The sequence below is a fragment of the Lithobates pipiens genome, unplaced genomic scaffold (genome assembly GCF_037356315.1).
Source record: "Lithobates pipiens isolate NorthernLeopardFrog02 unplaced genomic scaffold, aLitPip1_a1.2 Scaffold_8, whole genome shotgun sequence".
NCBI classification, from domain to species: Eukaryota; Metazoa; Chordata; class Amphibia; order Anura; family Ranidae; genus Lithobates; species Lithobates pipiens.
In genome coordinates, this window is record NW_027507903.1 from 434,068,371 (window position 1) to 434,088,731 (window position 20,361).

Sequence of the window (20,361 nt, forward strand, 5' to 3'; positions counted from 1 at the left end):
ATTATTATTATTTAAAAATTGTTTTTAGATTGGGGAGGGGGAGTCATTGGAGAGACATCAGGGGTCTAAACAGACCTCTAATGTCTCTTTTTTTTTTTTAATAGAGAAGGAATTTGGTCCCTTTCTCTGCAGGCTCAGCTGCAGTACTTATGAGTGGATGGAATCCAGTCCTCCCCCCCCCCCTTGACTTCCTCACAGCCATCTATCGGGGACCCATCCCGAGCAGCAGCTGCAGCCGGCGGGAGGCTGGGAGGGAATCCCAGCTGGCTGTAGTGTGGGGAGGGGTCCTGGGAGATCGTGCAGTATGGGGTGAGGGGGGGGGTCAGAGATGTTTTTCCCATTTGTGCCTCCCTTGCTGCATATAAGCCAGCAGGGGAGCAGAGGTGGGAAGCTGCAAGTAGCAGGGGAGGATCGTGTGGGGGAGTTGGTGTAGATGAGCAGAGGTGCTGTAGGGATTAGTTGGTGAGGAAGGGGTGTATTTTCAATGTAGCAGTGGCAGGGGGGTCACATTTTTGGGGGAATATCTCTGATCAGTGGAATGTGATCCAATGATCAGAGCTATGGTTTTGTTCAGCAGAGTCTGCTGAACAGTTCTGATATAAGCTCATGGTCACTGAGGTGACCATGAGCTTATAACTCGAGGAGGAATGTGAGGTCCGTATGGCTTACTGACCTGGCCAGCTGAAAGCAGTTCTGTAGGTCGTACAGACCTGGCAGTTTAAGGGTTAAGCTGAACAGTAGGCAAACAGCTAAACACGTAAATGAAATGCGTGAGAGGTTGCAGTTTTACTTGCCAAAGAATTTTTGTATTTCTCTCCATTTTAGTCCTGAGATTTACACAGCTCTGCCACACAGCCCTGCTCTATCTGGCAGCACAGAAGACCTACTTTGTATCAAATGCATTTAAGTAATACAACTAAGTTGGTCCTTTACCCTGCTTGTGATTGGACAGTAAAGTAGAAGCAGAAGAGTGATGTCACTCTTCTCTCTCATCCTATCAGCATGTTCATTGTTAGCACAGGAGCACTACAGCATACCTGATTAGTTTGACATACTGCTTATCTTCGGTCTGATCTTTGCTGTACAGAGAATTGCTAGAGCTCAGTACAAATTTAAACTCAGGTACTTACTTTTTTTTTGCATTTAAAAATACTATTAATAAGGATTGAGTACAGGGCTACATTAATTTGTGACTTTTATATCTGCCTGTTTAGTACAAATGAGAGGGATTGCTAATGGTATGTTGACCTCAGCTAGCTCCAGTTGCTGTATCCAAGCAACTTTATATTCATATGATAGTTTATGTGCCATAACATCGAATATCCTTTTAAACTGCTATATAGGATATATTAACCTCTATCTTTCCTGACTTGTTCTACCATTCCTTTTCATCATGTGCAGGCCTCCCAATGCTGATGCATTTCAAATGTGTTGTAAAGCTAGCCTAGACCTGCACAATGTGATCTGTTCCAACTCATCATTGAAGACCCGACCTCAACTCCCAGCTCTTTCAGCTGAAATCCTCTTAAAGCTGTTACGCATTTCAGGTTTACCGGTGAGTAAAGACTCCAAATACATAGTACATTTTAAGAATGCTACCTAAGAAATTCAATAATGTTCAACTTAACTTTCAGTTGAAATCTGCTAAATATATTCCAGGTGCATCATAACAAAAAGTGTGTAAAGTCCAGTGGCGTCACTGGGGGGAGGGGGGAGCGAGGGGTGCAGGCTGCACTCGAGTGACACCCGCTGGTAGCGGCACCACTAACACTGCCCACTGCCCTACACTGTTCTGCCTCTCAGATCTTGCAGCTGTGTCCAACAGTGGAGTGGACCGAAGGCACCCCCCCTCCCCTGTCTACTCTCCACACAGGAGGAGGAGGAGCCCGACGGACACATGGACATGTGCAGGGGTGGACGCTATGGGAGGGGAGAGGGTTGTCTATACTGATGGAGGGTCTGCACTTGGGGGGTGTCTATACTGATGGGGGGAGGGTCTGCACTGAGGGAGATGTCTATACTGATGGGGGGGTCTGCACTGAGGGGGCATCTATACTGATATGGGGGGGTCTGCACTGAAGGGAGGGTCTATATTGAAGGGGTGTGTCTGCACTGATAGGGGCGTCTGCACTGATGGGGGATCTGCAATGAGGAAGGGGTGTCTATACTGATGGGGGGTCTATACTGAGGAAAGGGGTCTGTACTTAATGAGTTGGTCTATACTGAGGGAGGGGGGTCAGGAACTTAGTTAGGGGGTCTATACTTAGTGATGAGGGTCTGTACTGAGGTAGGGGAATCTACACTGTGGGAGGTGGGATATTTACTTAGTGGGGCTGGGTCTATAGTTAGTGGAGGGGGATCTATACTGTGGGTGGGGGATCTGTACTTAGTGGGGGTCTATAGTTAGTGGAGGGGGGTCTGTACTGAGGGAGAGGGGTCTATACTGAGGGGGAACTATAGTTGGTGGTGGGAGGGGTGACACCAATTTTTTCCGCACTAGGTGTTGCCAACCCTAGTGACGCCACTGGTAAAGTCAATGCATTTTCTTTATGTAGAGGATACAGCCTGGTTTGAAAATCCAGGCTCCTTTCAACAAGCCTTAAAAGCAGTGGTGTCTCTGCACTGTTCTAACATGTCACCTGCCGAGTCAGACCTGTAGCTCTGCAATCAGCAAATCTCATTCTTCCTTCTGAGATTACGAGCTCTGACTCAGTGAGAGATGTGCTAGACCTCTGCATAACGCTCACGGCTTCCAGAGAATAAGGGTCCTTCTCTGCTAAATGTTGCCATGTGACAGGCTTTTTATTTTTTTTTACTGAAGTTGTGGATTTTTTCTAAAGAAAACAATCAATAGAATTGAGCACATCTTGGGGTAGATTTACTAAAGGTAAACAGACTGTGCACTTTGCAAATGCAGTAGTAAATGAGGATGCTTCACTTGGAAAAGACTATCAAATCACATGCAAAGCCTCTCCTTGTTTACTATGCTCTGCTCTTGCAGAATGCGTGTTCAATTTGCCTTTAGTAAATCATCCCCCTTGTGTCTTGATGCACTGGATAGTATTAAATCAATTTAAACTGAACGTTTATGTGGGCTTTAAATGAGAACTCAGCAAAAGCTTTTTGTATCTGATCCAGGTGCAACTGTATCAAAACAAACTCTAGGTCTCTTAGCTAGGGACCCTGCGTAATAGTGATATGCCAAGTGGCAAGAAATTATTTTCCTGTTTCCTTAAATTTTTAGGGTTTGTTCACACATGCATCAGTTCCTGTTTAAGCAGCATTTATACAACATTTTTAAAGCCTCATAACTGTCCTTCAATGCCTGCACTGAATATTACAATGGGCATCACATAGTGCAGCACATACATGAGCGGTAGCGATGTGTTAAAAAGTAAGCAGCATGTTGCTTTCAAGAGGCAGTGGCGCTTGTCAGCCACCTCCGTTCATTTAAGTTAATTTAAGTGGCATGTTACTGAAGCATTTATGAAGTGTTAGCTGGGCGCTGGGGGAGAGGCAGTAGAGGTTTCTGTATCCCAGAATGCACTGAGAAATAATGGGGAACTAGGGCTGAGCTTCTCCAGCCTCTTCCTGTTTGTTACTGGGTGGTAACACCATTTTCTTCTGTGTGCAGACAAAAGCATCAAGTCAGCCAACAATTCTGATTCAGTTTCAGGCAGGAGGAGAGGCTTTGAGCATTATTACCATTGACCAAGCTTTTTGTGTCTGCAAAGCGTCGGCGCTAGCAAGTGACCGTGTCAGCAAGTTTTGGTGTCTGCAAGTGACTGGCAATCATTCCATACTTATCTTAAACTGGACAAAGCCAAGTTTCAAAGAGAGATTAAAGTATATGAACCCGTCTTGCAGAGGATTCACAAAAATGTCTGCCATCATACCATAACCTAAACACACCACAGATCAATAAAAGTGAATAAATAGTCCTGCGCAAATCTGCCAAAAAAAGTCCTTTAAAAGTGCTAAGTGCTGATGAAATATAAATGAGTAACAATATATATGAAAAATAATAAAAGCAAAAATATTAAAAGTCCATATAGTGTAATTCACAGGCACCAATGGTGAAAATTTGTGGATGAAAGCAGTGATATAAATCCCAGGATTAAAGGCTCTCAGAACTCTCACCTCCAAATGTAGAAAACAGGCACATCAGAAAAAAACTGGCCAACTCCACTCCTCGTCTCCAGCCACCAGGGGGGTCCTTCACTGCAGCAGACTAGAAAGCAATGGTCTCCATACCGGGCCACCAGGGGGCCATATAATACATGTAAACACTACTGTAGTAGCGTGGAAGATGTTCACAGTGGTATGCGGCTCAAATAAATAATAAAAGACATGGAGAGAGGGAAGGCTCTGATAGTGTAGTAGTTAGTTAAAAAATGACGATTTAATAGAAGAAATAAAAATCGGGCTCTCACATTAAACAACAAAAACAACAGCACAAGAAGTAAAATGGTGATATGGCATCTTCCGCCAGTCCTACTTCACTTACGGTACGACATACGGCCACTCCCTACATCAATCATGTGACTTCTTCAGGGGATTGTGATTGGCCGTGATTGACGCAACGCGTAGGACTGGCGGAAGACGCCATATCACCATTTTACTTCTTGTGCTGCTGTTTTTGTTGTTTAATGTGAGAGTCCGATTTTTATTGATTTTTAAGTGCTGTAGATCAAGCGAAGTATGCTAAAGAAAAATGGGGGGGGGGGGGGGTGTCTCCATGGCAAAGATGCACATATAAAAATGAGGGTAAACATTCGATCTATCAGATGGTCATCTCTGAAACAGTGGAGGGATCAGCTAACAATTTGGACCAGACCCTATTGTACTTTCTAGGGCAGCCTTATTGTAGGTGTGGGGGGAAAGACTTTTTCCAATGTAACGCTATAGCTTTTCTAACATAGAAAAGAAGTAGGCTTGCCAGTGTACGTTCAGCCACTGTGGGAATAATGTATTCCACCAGACCCAATACATATATGCACACAGAGAATTGTAGAGGAACAGATATGACACCATTTATTGCAGCTAGTACATCCTCCTAGAACCCATTGACAGTAGGACAAGACCAGAATATGTGGTAAAAATCACCCAAGGGATCTCCACATTGCCAGCACTCCGATGGGTGGGAGGGCTGCATCTAATGAAGTCTATAAATAGGCTCTATGGACGATTTTGAGTTGTATGAGTCTGTCCCGTAAGGAGACCAAGGACCGAAAAGGAAGCTCCCAGATATCCTCCCAGTCCTCAATGTCCAGGTCTGGTATATCACGCTGCCACTGTCCCTCCAGGACTGATAAGGACACCAACAAAAGGTTGAGAGTGCAAACTATATGTGGGCGTCATATCGCGTTCTATTCAGAGAATTTCTGCCAAGGCTGACTGAACAACAAGGAGAGAGGAATGTGGGAATTGACTATAGAAAGCATGAGCGAGCTGTAGGTAATGAAATACGTAGCAACCAGGGACATTATAGACAGCAGAGAGTTGAGGTAGTGGAAGTAAGAAGTGGCCAGTAATGACATGGGAGATTTTTCTAATTGCATACTTAGTCCAAGCACTAGGCTCTGGAAGCATATAGAAGTCGGAGAAAGTAGGGTTAAGCCATAAGGGGGCACCAGGGGAAACAACCAATTAGGGATAACCATCAAGTGCTAGACCAGCCTTCCAGGTCCTTTTAACATCATGTATTACTGGGGAAAGATTAAGAGAGGGGAAATCTGAGGCCTGATGGGAAATTACCACCCCAAGGTATTTAAATTGGTCAACCCATTGTAGTTGCAAACAGGCAACCATAAGGCTTTGATCCAGTGGACCTTGAGGCCAGTAACAGGGGAGAAAGAGTTCAGGACTTGATAGGCACCCTGTAAGGAAGGACCTACAATATTAAGGCAGAGGAGCCTTATCTGCATACAGGGCTGCCCTCTCTAGCCAGCAAATGTATAGACCTTTGATATGTAAAGAAGTAGGCAGAGCTTCCGCAATGGGTTCAATGGCTATGGCAAATAAAGCCAGAGAGAGAGGGCAGCCCTGCCAGGTACCTGGTCAAGGGAAAGGAAGTTGACAGATCAGCACCCAGTCTAATAGAAGCATTGCAGTAGAGCGCCTTCAACCATTCAATAAAAACCAAGGGTGATTCCATTCTACAGATAAACTCCCACAAAAAAGGCCATTCAATATTATTCAATATTATCAAAAGCCTTTTCAATGTTGAGTCTACCTATATTCTTTATATGCTGGGCCTGTATGTTGGTGTAGAACTTGCGTAAATCAATGTCGGTAGCCAGAGGTTAACATATGGTGTAGGCATAATGTGAATAGCTTCATTAAAATTTTAAGGTCATTATTTAGCAAGGCAATGGAACTATAGGAGGCACAAGAGGTAGGGTCTTTAGACGGTTTATGAATGAGCACTACATGTGCATAGCACATGGAGGCAGGGAAGGCTCCTGCTGCCAGGCATTTTGTATACAAAGAGGCCAATATGGGGGCACATAACCAACTATATAGATCTTATAAAATTATATATAGGTATTATAAAATTCAATTTAATCCTTCCCAGTAGGGAAGGATTAAATGGCAGTAAGAACTTCCTTATGTGTAATAGGGTGTACCAATGTGTCACGCTCTGCATCCCAGAGCAAAAGGATCTAACAAGACAGAGATTATCAGGGTGGAAGTCTGGGAGGAGTGTAAAGGCATAAAGAGTGCTAAAGAATAGGTGAAAAATTGCTAGATGCTCAGATGATGAGAAAACAGATTTCCCAGTGGGGATGCGGATCTCGGGGGTCAGTGTGAGGGGTCGATTATGTTGGGTCATCATATCCATTATGTGCCCCTTTCAGTCTCCCCGTTCAAAGAATCTTTGTTATTATATAGCTCTAGATTGGGGATTTCAGCCAGGTGGAGGACCCGTTCCTGCTTAGTAGCCTGCAGCAAATCAAAATTGCTATCAGTAGGAGAGGTATTATAAGTAGCAGTTTAGCTCTCAACAGACTCTTGGAGAGCCTGAGTGGTGGCTGCTTGCTCCTTTTCGTACAGCAACCACAGCAGATATATATTGTCCCACATTATGTCTGGAGAGGAGGATCCTGCATTATGTTCCCAAGCCTTTGTAAGGAGAGGAGAGATTTTGTTGAGGGCTGGATGAGCAATCCAGTGACTCCTTGACACCATAGGAAGGCATTCCAAGAAGGGGGAAGATGGAGTAACAAAGCCAGGGGGGAGTGATCAGAAAGTCTGCTGGGCAAATCTAAAATATTCATTACATCAGTGAAGAGAGTGGAGTTGGTCAAAGTGAGGTTAATACAAGAAGGAGGTTTTATAGGAGACCGAGAAACAGGAGTAAGATCTGTAGGATGTTTCCGCCTCAACTCCCACAGATTGAGCCCAGACAGCCAAATCAGTAGAGCAATATTTTAGCGGGGTGGGTCTATCAAGATCAGGGGACAGAATGGCATTAAAGTCACCCATATTTAGTAGCGTTGCAGGACAATATGGGGCAATCCTCTTCAGAATAGAGTAAAGCAGGGTGGGGAAAAGGGAGGGGAAATATACACATAAGCGATGATATAGTGATAGGTCCAAAAGGTAAACACTACTAAGATATATTTGCCCTGAGGGTCACATTCACTACACAGGGAAGGGATTTGCAGGTCAAAGGTAGAGTAGGTGGCATGGAAGGTTCTCTGCACCCAGTGTTTAAGAGTGAGTGTTTTCCTGCCTGTGAGATGTGTTTCCTGTAAAAGTACCATGTGGGGGGAAATGTAGCTTTAGGTATTGAAAAAAAGAGAGCCCTTTTGAATCTTGAATTCAATCCTCAGAAGTTCCATGAGAGGACCGAGAAAGCCATAGGAGGTATGGAGATAAAGGTATATAAAGGAGGTCAAAGAACCACTAGGGACATCCCAAGAGTAGCAAAAAGGATAGAAGTCAGCACCATAATAAGATCCGTGAGCAAACAGAAGACATTAACCCATATAGCACCAAAGTCCTTACCCTGCCTGTATCAAACCGCATCTAAATAAACTGAGGGGACGGGGAACAGCAGATAAAGGCCTATATCTGTAAGAATATAATAAACTGGTTATACACAACACACTATGTTCAGTGTATGCACCTAGCGCAGTCCACAACAAAGCACAGGCATCCAAGGTTGACAAAGGGCTAGCAGGGAGGTGGGGGGTAGGAAGACCAGAGAATGTAGGAGCTGGGAACAACGGAAAAAGCAGTAATCGATGGGGTCAAACCATGAAAAAAACTTTCTCGCAGGTCAGCAACCATAACCAATACCGTGTGTGGCGGTTAATACTTAAACTTCAGGCAGGAAAAATTGGCTGTAGAACAGGGAAAAGGGGGGGGGGGGGAGGCAGGAGCCAAACCGGGCACTAACTGTGCAATAACCCAACAGTCCCCCACCCACCCAGTCGCCATCTGAAGTACAATGGTAGGGGGGGAAAAAAGTCATTTAGCTGATAGTCAGAAAACATGGTGCCATACCAGAACCGTAGTAGAACACGGTGCATAGCGATGTTCAACGGATGTCCAGCCAATCCAATGCTGCCACAAGGGTATCAAAGTGTCATACCCGATCTCCATCCACAATGTGTAGCCTGCTAGGATAGAGGAGGCTGAAGCAAATATCCTTGTCTCTAAGCCATTTCCGCAACCCCGTAAAGTACTTGTGATGTTGCTGAATCTCTGGTGAAGAATCTGTAAAAAAGAGCAACTTGGTGTCTGGTTGTATGTTTAGGGTCATTGTTCTGCTGGAAGTTGAACCTCAGGTCTTTTGCAGACTCTGAACAGCTTTTCTTCTAAGATTGCCCTGTATTTGGCTCCATCCATCTTCCCATCAACTCTGACCAGCTTCCCTTTCAGTGCTGAAGAAAAGCATCCCCACAACATGATGCTGCCACCACCATGGTTCACGGGGGAGATGGTGTGTTCAGGGTGTTGGCTTTCTGCTACACACATATTGTTTTTTAATTTAAGCTAAAAAGTTCAATTTTGGTCTTATATGACCAGGTCACCTTCTTACACATGTTTGCTGTGTCCTCCACATGGCTTCCTGCAAACTGGACATCTTGTGGCTTTATTTCAACAATGGCTTTCTTCTTGCCACTCTTGCATAAAGGCCAGATTTGTGGAGTGTATGACTAATAGTTGTCACGTGGACAGATTCTACCACCTGAGCTGTGGATCTCTGCAGCTCCTCCAGTGTTACCATGGGCCTTTTGACTACTTCTCTGATTAATACCATCCTTGCCGACCTGTCAGTTTAGGTGGATGGCCATGTTTCGGTAGGTTTGCAGTTGTGCCATGCTCTTCATTTTCGGATGATAGCTTGATGTTCAAAGCTTGGGATATTTTTTTTTTTTATAAGCTTACCCTGCTTTAAACTTCTACATGACTTTATCCCTGACCTGTGTCGTGTGTTTCTTGGCCTTCATGATACTGCTTGTTCACTAAGGTTCTCTAACAAACCACCGAGGTCTTCACAGAACAGCTGTATTTATACTGAGATTAAATTACACACAGGTGGACTCAATTTAATTAGGTGACTTCTGAAGGCAATTGGTTTCACTATATTTTAATTAGGGGTAGCAGAGTAAAGGGGGCTGAATACATATGCACGCCACACTTTTCAGATATTTATTTGTAAAAGATTTTGAAAACCATTTATCATTTTCATTCCACTTCACAATTATGTACCACTTTGTATTGGTCTATCACATAAAATCCCAACAAGATACATTTACGTTTTTGGTTGTAATATGACAAAATGTGGAAAATTTCAGGGGGTAAATATACTTTTTCAAGGCACTGTATATACACAGTATAGCCACAGAATTCTGTTTTGAGATAAATGTCCAAGCGCTCACCCACAAATCAATCCATAAAAATTGAAAACTAGTACACTAGGCACTCATGGGTCTTGCCGAGGGGGTAGATTAAAACTGCAGCATTTTTCTTATCAGTGTTTCAGTGTAGCTCAGTCCATCTTTCTCAAGACAGGTCAAGGGTCTTGAGAAAGATGGACTGAGCTACATTGAAATGTCAGTAAAAATGCTGCTGTTTTGATCTATCTCCTCTGCAAGACTAGTGCTTTTGTACCAGGTTTGTATATACCGTATATACTCGAAGATAGGCCGACCCGAATATAAGCCGAGGCCCCCAATTTACCCCCAAAAAAACTGGCAAACTTATTGACTCGTGTATAAGCCGAGGGTGAGACATGCCTGTCCATCCCTGTGTGTGTGTCCGTCCATCCCTGTGTGTCCGTCCATCCCTGTGTGTCCGTCCATCCCTGTGTGTCCGTCCATCCATCCCTGTGTGTGTGTGTGTCCATCCATCCATCCATCCCTGTGTGTGTGTGTGTCCATCCATCCATCCATCCCTGTGTGTGTGTGTGTCCATCCATCCCTGTGTGTGTGTGTCTCCATCCATCCATCCATCCCTGTGTGTGTGTGTCTCCATCCATCCATCCCTGTGTGTGTGTGTCTCCATCCATCCATCCATCCCTGTGTGTGTGTGTATCCATCCATCCCTGTGTGTGTGTGTCTCCATCCATCCATCCCTGTGTGTGTGTGTGTGTGTGTGTGTGTGTGTGTGTGTGTGTCCAGCCTACCTGTGTCCCGAGCCTTTGTCCCGAGCCTCCGTCCCGTGCCTTGCCTCCTTGCCTCCGTCCCGTGCCGTGCCTTGCCTCCGTCCCGTGTCGTGCCTTGCCTCCGTCCCGTCCCGCGCCGTGCCGTGCCGTGCCTTGCCTCCGTCCCGTGCCTTGCCAGGATCGCCGCTCTTCGTCGGCGCCTCGGCGGCCATTGTAAAATTCAAAAGCCGCGCCTCCGCCTTCGCCTGTGATAGGCAGAACACTGAATTTCCCAGCAGCCTGTGTTCCGCCTATCACGGACATCGTCTCATCCTCGTCCGTAGTACGAGGATGAGACGATGTCCGTGATAGGCGGAACACAGGCTGCTGGGAAATTCAGTGTTCCGCCTATCACAGGCGAAGGCGGAGCCGGAGGCGCGGCTTTTGAATTATAGAATGGCCGCTGTCTGTCTGCTCGACACGCTGATCGAGCAGGCAGACAGCGATGACTCGAGTATAAGCCGAGGGGGGCACTTTCAGCCTCAAAAAAGAGGCTGAAAATCTCGGCTTATACTCGAGTATATACGGTATATATATATATATATATATATATATATATATATATATATATATATATATATATATATATATATATAAATATTGTAAGCAACCCGATACAAGGTCCAGAATGCAACATTACGCTTATTTTGCTTCATTTTGCACAGCAGCTTTGTGTATGGAGTGATTTATATATTGTATTACCTGTAAAACGCTACCTTTTTATATATACAGTTGTGCTCATAAGTTTTCATACCCTGGCAGAATTTATAATTTCTTGGCCATTTTTCAGAGAATATGAATGATAACACAAAAATGTTTCTTTTACTCGTGGTTAGTGTTTGGATGAAGCCATTTATTATCAATCAACTGTGTTTACTCTTTTTAAATAATAATGACAACAGAAACTACCAAAATGAACCTGATCCAAATTTTACATACCCTGGTGATTTTGGCTAGATAACATGCATACAAGTTGACATAAACGGGTTTGAATGGCTATTAAAGGTAACCATCCTCACCTGTGATCTGTTTGCTTGTAATTAGGGTGTGTGTATAAAAGGTCAATGAGTTTCTGGACTCTTGACAGACCCTTGCATCTTTCATCCAGTGCTGCACTGACATTTTTGGATTTAAAGTTATGGGAAAAGCAAAAGAATTGTCAAAGGATCTGTGGGAAAAGGTAGTTGAACTGTATAAAACTGGAAAGGGATATAAAAATATATCCAAGGAATTGAAAATTTCAATCAGCAGTATTCAAACTCCTAATCAAGAAGTGGAAAATGAGGGGTTCTGTTGAAACCAAAGCACAGTCAGGTAGACCAACTAAAATTTCACCCACAAGTGCCAAGAAAATTGTTTGGGATGCAAAGAAAAATCCACAAATAACTTCAGGTGAAATACAGGACTCTCTGAAAACATGTGGTGTGGCTGTTTCAGGATGCAATGAGAACTTGAAGAAAGATGGGCTGCATGGTTGAGTTGCCAAAAGAAAGCCATTACTACACAAATGCCACAAAGTATCCCTCTTACAATACACCAAACAGCACAAAGACAAGCCTCAGACCTTATGGCACAAAGTCATTTGGAGTGATAAGACCAAAATTGAGCTTTTTTGGCCACAACCATAAACGCTACATTTAGAGAGGAGTCAACAAGGCCTATGATGAAAAGTACACTATTCCTACTGTAAAACGCGGAGGTGGGTTGCTGATGTTTTGGGGATGTGTGCGCTACAAAGGCACAGGAAATTTGGTCAAAAATGATGGCAAGAGGAATGCAGTATGTTATCAAAAAATACTGGAGGAACATTTTCAGCCAGGAAGCTGCGCATGGGACGTGCTTTGAAATTCCAACATGACAATTATCCAAAACACAAAGCCAAGTCGACCTGTCATTGGCTACAGCAGAATAAAGTGAAGGTTCTGGAGTGACCATCTCAGTCTCCTGGCCTCAATATCATTAACCCTATCTGGGGAGATCTCAAATGTGCAGTTCAATGCAAGGCAGCCCAAGAATTTACAGGAACTGGAGGCTTTTTGCCAAGAGAAGATAAAGAGCCTCATCCACAAATACCACAAAAGACTTCAAGCTGCCATTGATGTTAAAGGGGGCAATACATGGTATTAAAGTGGAGGGCCACCCTGAAAAAAAAAGAGCATTAATATTATAAAAAAAAAAAAAACTTAAAAAAAAAAATGTTTTACCTGGTCACGAATTGCTGTTGCTAGGCAGTGTTCCTAATCTGCCTTCTTCCTGCTCCTTGGTGATCTTTGGTCTTCTGGGTAATTGGGCGCGGTGTGTTCTGAGAACTGTGTGTTCCCTAACACAGTGAGTCCCATTCACAAAGCGCCACGCGACTCGCGCATGCGCAGTAGGAAACAGGCAGTGAAGCCGCAAGGCTCCACTGCCTGTTTCCCTTAGTACAAATGGCGGCGCTGGGACCCGAGAGCCGAGGGACAAGTCGTCCTCGGCAGCCGACATCGCGGGCGTCCTGGAGAGGTAAGTCTCCTTATTAAAAGTCAGCAGCTACTTTTTTTTTTAGCTGCTGACTTTACATTTTTTTTTACAGATGAAACACCACTTTAAGAACTGGGGTATGATCAGGGTCATTTGGGTACTTTCTGTTTGTCATTATTATTTAAAAAGATTAAACACAGTTGATTGATAATAAATGGCTTCAGCCAAACACTAACCATGAGTGAAAGAAAAGTTCTTGTGTTGTCATTCATATTCTCTGAAAAATGGCCAAGAAATCATAAATTCTTCCAGGGTGTGTAAACTGATCTATATCATATATAATTTATTTATTTTTACGGTGCTGCAGGGGATGGTTGACTTGTAGAAATAAATATTTTAGAATCTCCCTTAACCTGCAGCCTTACTAATTTGTTCATAAACGACCTAGAGGATGGGATAAACAGTTCAATCTCTGTATTTGCAGACAATACCAAGCAGGGCAATAACTTCTCCACAGGATGTGGAAACCTTGCAAAAGATCTGAACAAATGAATGGGGTGGGCAACTACATGGCAAATGAGGTTTAATGTAGAAAAATGTAAAATAATGCATTTGGGTGGCAAAAATATGAATGCAATCTATACACTGGGGGGAGAACCACTGGGGGAATCTAGGATGGAAAAGGACCTGGGGGTCCTAGTAGATGATAGACTCAGCAACGGCATGCAATGGCAAGCTGCTGCTAACAAAGCAAACAGAATATTGGCATGCATTAAAAAGGGGATCAACTCCTAAGATAAAACAATAATTCTCCCGCTCTACAGGACTCTGGTCGGCCCCACCTGGAGTAAGCTGTCCCGTTCTGGGCACCAGTCATCAGGAAGGATGTACTGGAAATGGAGCGAGTACATAGAAGGGCAACAAAGCTAATAAATGGTCTGGAGGATATTGGTTATGGGCACTGCGAGCACTGAACTTATTCTCTCTGGAGAAGAGATGCTTGAGAGGGCATATGATTTCAATTTACAAATACCATACTGTGACCCCACAATTGGGATAAAACTTTTTGACGGAAAGGAGTTTAACAAGACATGTGGCCACTCATTAAAATTAGAAGAAAAGAGGTTTAACTTTAAACTACGTAGAGGGTTGTTTACTGTAAGAGCGGCAAAGATGTGGAAGTCCTTTCCACAGCCAGTGGTCTCAGTGGGGAGAATGGATAGTTTCAAAAAACTATTGGCTAAGCACCTGAACGACCACAACATACATGGATATACAATGTAATACTGACATATAATCACACACATAAGTTGGACTTGTGTCTTTTTTCAACCTCACCTACTATGTAACTTCAACGACATCCTGTGTGGATGGTGACTCTGGCTTTTGGGGGGGTCCATGTGTGGGTGGTCGCTCTTTACTACCTTCTTTTTTTGCCCTCCTTCTCTCTCTGTATTGTTTTATTGTATGTTCTATTGTATATGATTTTTGCTCATTTTCGCGTTTTTGCCCACTCAGCTACATGTCATTAGGCGTTTGTGATGCTGTCAGTTTTCAAAAAGAAATAAATATATTGTGTTTAGAGAGATAGAGCCCTCAAATTTTTGATTCCAATTAATTTATTGGATAATATTAACATACAGAGTATATTTTGTCGGTGTACTTTGCTTTGTTTAAGTATTCTCCTTGTTTTCATTTATTTAGCAACATCAAACCGAGGATAGGTCAGAATCTAACTCACAACTGCCTGATCTGGAGAAAGTTTTGGAAGAAACTTTGTTGTTGACAAAAAAATGGCTGGAAGATGTCTATGGGCATACATTTAATTTTTATGAGTACGAAAAGCCTAAGTTTCAAACAGAGCTCTGGGTAAATGTTTTTTTTCATATCTGCATAATTGTTGGGTATCAGGTTAAACAGTTATTAGCACAAGTAATTGTAATTATTAATGCATCATTGTGGTGAAAAATTAGTTTTTCTTCGAAAGTGAAGCATTCCTTAGGCCTCATTTAGACTTGTTCTCCTTTCTGAACTGCAATCCGCTTAAAACACACCCTGTTTAATCTAGGCATGGCATCTGATCCTGAAGGCTGGTGAAAATGCAACTCTGACATGGAAGGCTACTCTTATCCCTCTTTTACTAAGGAAGATTAAACAGGTACATATTAAGCTGCAGCTTTATTATTTATTTTTTGCTTGTCTTAGTTCCTGTTTTCTCCTCCCATCAACGTGCTAATAACTTTTTTATTTAAATTTTTTTAAATAAAACTATTTTCATTACATGCCTTATTTTAAACACTTTCCATAGCATGTTTACCAGACCAAAAGGGAACCAATAAGAAGTGTTCAATGTTTGGGTTTACATACACTTTAAAGAATAGGTCTTTATCTTTTGCACCTTTTCTCTGACATAGTTACGGTAGTCTGGTTAAAAAATGTCCATCTAGGTCAACCAATAAAAGGAGAAAAAAACAAGTCATACAATCTTATATACACAATTCTATACTCGGCGTTGATCCAGAGGAAGACGCAAATCCCCAGCAAAGCATGATCCAATTTGCTCCAGCACAGGAGGAAACATTCCTTCCTGATCCCCCAAGAGACATCCCTACTTTATCTGTATGGGCTCTCACACATGCGGACCGTTCAGGCCCACCTGTCAGTTTTTCAAGCGGACCTGAACGGACGCTCCATGTACAGTATCTCACAAAAGTGAGTAGCTAGCTGGCTGGGATAAGAGGTGCAGTGCAGTTAGTATCACTCCACATGGGACAGGAGCCTGCTCTACAGAGGAGGCATCTGCTTATGCGGCTCTTGCTTCCTACTACAGCTCCAACTTTACAAGTAGTCCCTCTGCATTACACTCTGATGTTCTGGAATGGTGGGTAAGCAAGCCCAGATTGTGATCTACCAGTCACCTGGCCACGATCTACAGTTTGCTGAGCCCCATTATAGAGTGAGCATTGACATGAAGGACAACAAGCTTCTAAATACATCAATGAGGTAATCAGGTATACAAATGCAAATGCAAATACTGTTTTGCACATGTTGCTTTACTCCATATAAATCTTCTCTAGCTTAGCTATGTGTTAAGCCTGCCATAGACCGATCAACATCTGTCCAGTTCAGTGTGCTAAAACCGATCGATGGATAGACTTCAGCTTGATGATTTTTTTTGCTGCTGGCAGTGATCCTTGTATTCTGCCAGTGGGGAAAGCTCCCCGCCACCCCCAACAGATTAGTCAGATAACCTTTACTTTCCTTTCAGAATCAACATTATCTATGGGTCTCTTTACTACAAAATACTCCCACAAATGCGGCCCATTGCAACCAAGATTTGTTAATTTGCACAAAGTATTTTTCCTAAAAAATTAGTTCAAGACCAAAAAAATGCAAAAATGAATACACTCCAATGAATATTAGAAGCAAAGCTAAATTTTAGACAACAAAATCAGAAATAACAAGAGTTTAACTACAGATGAGTGAAATTATTCATTAAGCAGGTGTCAAGCAGATAGTTGATTATAAAAGGGCGTTACTTAACAAAGAAAACCCCTTTCCATTTCATGTTTCAGCAATGGCACCACATGGAAGAGAAATGTCACAAGGTCTGAGAAAATAATTTCTTTCCTTGTTTTGCTTTTGCAGTATGTATATTATAGTTTTTTGTTTTTTTTTTATTATTATTTGAAGATGCCATAGAAATGAGATACACTGTTTCTATTGTTCTGTCATAGGAAGAAGCAATCAATCAAATTTCTTTGTATTGTAAAGAACAGAATACGTTTAAACATCTTCACCCATCCATTAATAAATGCTTTGAAGACTGTGCAATTGAAGCAGTGCATTTGGCTTGCCAGGTAAAGTAGATCAAGTCACAAAGTAAATCACAGAAAGATTATGTGGGGTTGGATATTTAAAGTGGTTGTAGCTTACCTGCTCTCTGTGCATCAGTGTTGCTGAGAGCAGCCCCTTGCCTCTTCTTCTGGTGTCCCCTGCTGGCTCTCTCAATTCCTACTTTCCTAAATGTGGCACCATAGCAAGCCATGTGCTATGGGGGGGCATATGTGCATATGTGTGGGTGCACTCCCTAGCTGGGCTGTGTGCGCCGCCGCCCTGCTCCCTCCTCACAGGATTTGGCTGACAGCAGCAGCCAATAGCTTCCGCTGACGCCTGAGTCTCTTGTGAGACCAGGAAGTAAAGAGAGAAGACCTGCAGTCAAGCACAGCACTGGATCACTGAAGAGTTCAGATACGTTTTTGGGGGGAGGGTGTAGGGAGAACAGTTAGTGGGGAGTTTTTAACTTAATGTAAGAGATACATTAAGGTATACAATTCTTATGCCACGCCAGCCAGAAAAAGACCGATGACAGCTGTTCATTGGAAAATGCGACCGTGTGTATGCTCCATCGGAATTTAGCTGTTCGAATTTCCGCCAGCCAAAAATTGATAGCATGTTCTCAATTTTACCGACAGAAAAATATTCTATCTTAAATTCCAATCGTTTGTATGCAATTCCGACAGGCCAAAAATCACGCAGGCTCAGATTCAACTACGAGACAGAAGCTATTGGCTACTGGCTGTTAAAATGCCTTTTTCTAGTCCCGTCGTACGTGTTGTACATCACCGCGTTATAAACGATCGGAATTTGGTGTGACCGTGTGTAGGCAAGACAGCTTGAGCCGAATTCTGTCGGGAAAACCATTAGAGCTTTTTCCGACGAGAATTGCAAACGTGTGTACGCGGCATTAGACTTTAGAACCACTTTTAGATATGCAGCAACTGTTTTAATGGGACACTGTACAGGTTATTATTGTAAAGTAACCAATAAACATTTACAATTAATAAACAAAAAAATGCAGTGCTAAAGTGAAAAAACACCTTGTGATGAAAAGTGATACTGTGAAAAAAAACAAAAGGGCGCATGCGCGAAGCTCACCATGACGGACGCATCCCGTTAGAGCTCCGCTCTCACCGCCGCGATCCCGAGCTATAATTTTGCATTCCCAGGCGGCCATCACCTCTACCGTTGAGGACCCCCGTAGCGGATCGCCCTGCGCTTCTCCCGGAATGGTTTTGACCGGCCACCGGGGCAAAAATAAGCCGAAACCGATCAAAGAAGCACTGGCGCGTGCTTCCTCCAAAATGGCGGCGAAGGCCTCAGCGGCGGCTCAGCTCACCACCAACCCGCAACATCATGAGAGCAGCGATGAGGAGGACATCTCAACAGAGTGCACAAACATACCGCAACCTACCTCACAGACAGGTATGTCTCAGGCTGACTTCCTGAAGCACATGGAGACCATGCTACACAAGGCCCTCAAAGCCACATCTGACCAAATAACAGACAGACTCACCCACGAGATCCGTGACCTAGGCCAGCGCACTGCCGACCTCGAAACAAGAGCAGACGACACGGAGCTCACAATACAAGAACTGGTCCGTGATCAAGCAAGCCTCCGAGATGACAACGCGGTCCTCCTATCCCATTTGGAGGATGCAGAAAATCGCTCGCGAAGATCAAACCTTCGCCTTCGTGGCATCCCCGAGACGGTGGACGATTTGCAGTCTTTCACTATGGCTCTTTTCCAGGAACTGTCCCCGTCGATTCCGATCGAACGTCTTGAATTGGATCGGATCCATAGAGCATTAACGCGTCGTCAACCCGAAGGTCCCCCACGAGATATAATCGTGAAACTTCACTATTTCCGAACGAAGGAGCAATTGATCTCGGCCGCACGAAACAAGCAAGACCTACTGTTCCAAGGCCACGCATATCAGCTCTTCACCGATCTTGCACCCTCGACGATTGCGAAGAGACGTGCCATGAAACCGCAGCTCCAAATATTGATGCAACACCAGATAAAATATGCTTGGCGCTTCCCTTTTGCGATCCACTTCTCCTTCCAAGGTCAACAACATACCTGTTCCTCATCCGAGGCCCTACAGAATCTATTGGAGACTCTCCACCTTGTCGCACCTGAACCTCAAGATACATCTCTTCCCGCACTCCAGCTCGTCCTGCTCCCTATTCTTACGCAGCTACACCAAGGCGGAATCGTCAAGCTACTCCAAGCTCCTCTTCTGTCAAGCGGGACACCCCTAAACGCTCCTCCAGCGTAGGCTTCCCTAGCCCGAAGGTTTTTATTCCCCGCTGACGAACGCCTTTAACAGCTTTTTTGTTCTACTTTTTGCTCTGGCGTTTTTTGAGCCGCCAGTTCTTGGGATTTGCAAATCCTGATCTTCTCACAGAACTCTGTTTATCTCATGTTTTTTTTTGTTCTAGCATGGACATCTCTACCAATCATACGACTCTTATGACAGCTTTTCTAAAGCTATATCGTAAAGGAAATCATATACCCCCTCCCCCCCCCTTTTTTTTTTATATACTTTTTGATCTATTTTTATCCCCCATATTGTTTCCTCACAGTAAATTTTTCTACTGTGACCGAAACCCCTTGACACCCCCTTTATTTGCACTTATAATGCCACATTTATCTGGTAGAGTTTGTTGTTGTTAAGTTTTAATTTCTTCGTTACATTGTTCAATGTTACTTTTACAGGCACGCGGCGGTGAGCCGTCACTGCTCCCTCCATTTGTTGATGCACACTCCGCCTGTCTGGCTTCTGGTCGGGCGGACTGCAACACCTACTTGTTGGGCGGTGCGCTTTTGCTCACACCGCCTCACACCTCTCCTCCCCTCCCCCCCACATAAACTTCCCCTCCTCTTACATTTTCTTTCCTTTTACCCTGCCCCTCCCTTCCCTCTCTTTCTCCTTGGCTGGTCGGCCCGCTCGGGCCCTAATTGGTCCCCTGAGTATACTCACTCTCTCACACCATGGCCCCCCTAAATATTCTGTCCTTGAATGTTAAAGGACTCAACTCACCGCAAAACCGGTCAAGGCATTTCGCACGTTTCTTACTTTGAAAGCCGGTATAGTGGCTCTTCAGGAAACCCATTTCTCCACGCACGCTACCCCCAAATTCTTCCACTCCAAATATCCCCAAGTCTTTACGGCCTCTGCAGACACAAAACACAGAGGGGTCCTTCTTGCCTTTCACCATACCCTTCTATTCACCCCCAGAACTGAAATTAAAGACCCTGAGGGTCGGTACCTTATACTCACAGGTCTACTCCAGGACACGGCTGTCACAATAGTCTCCTACTATGCTCCTAACACGAATCCCAACCCGTTTTTCTCCCACCTTCTTCAGATCATCCGAACACACCAAGTCGGTACCCT

The 20,361-nt window shown here is 43.9% G+C and overlaps 1 protein-coding gene across 4 annotated transcripts in view; it reads left to right on the forward strand.

Moving 5' to 3' along the window:
• LOC143964534 (E3 ubiquitin-protein ligase RNF213-like) overlaps positions 1 to 20,361 on the forward strand; it is a 582,447-nt gene that overhangs the window by 231,726 nt on the left and 330,360 nt on the right. For all 4 annotated transcript variants that reach the window (XM_077474318.1, XM_077474320.1, XM_077474317.1 and 1 more), the window contains exons 13-16: positions 1,402 to 1,555; positions 14,822 to 14,986; positions 15,186 to 15,275; positions 16,855 to 16,977. In XM_077474318.1, coding sequence (XP_077330444.1) covers positions 1,402 to 1,555; positions 14,822 to 14,986; positions 15,186 to 15,275; positions 16,855 to 16,977 — 532 coding nt within the window. The remainder of the gene's footprint in view (positions 1 to 1,401; positions 1,556 to 14,821; positions 14,987 to 15,185; positions 15,276 to 16,854; positions 16,978 to 20,361) is intronic.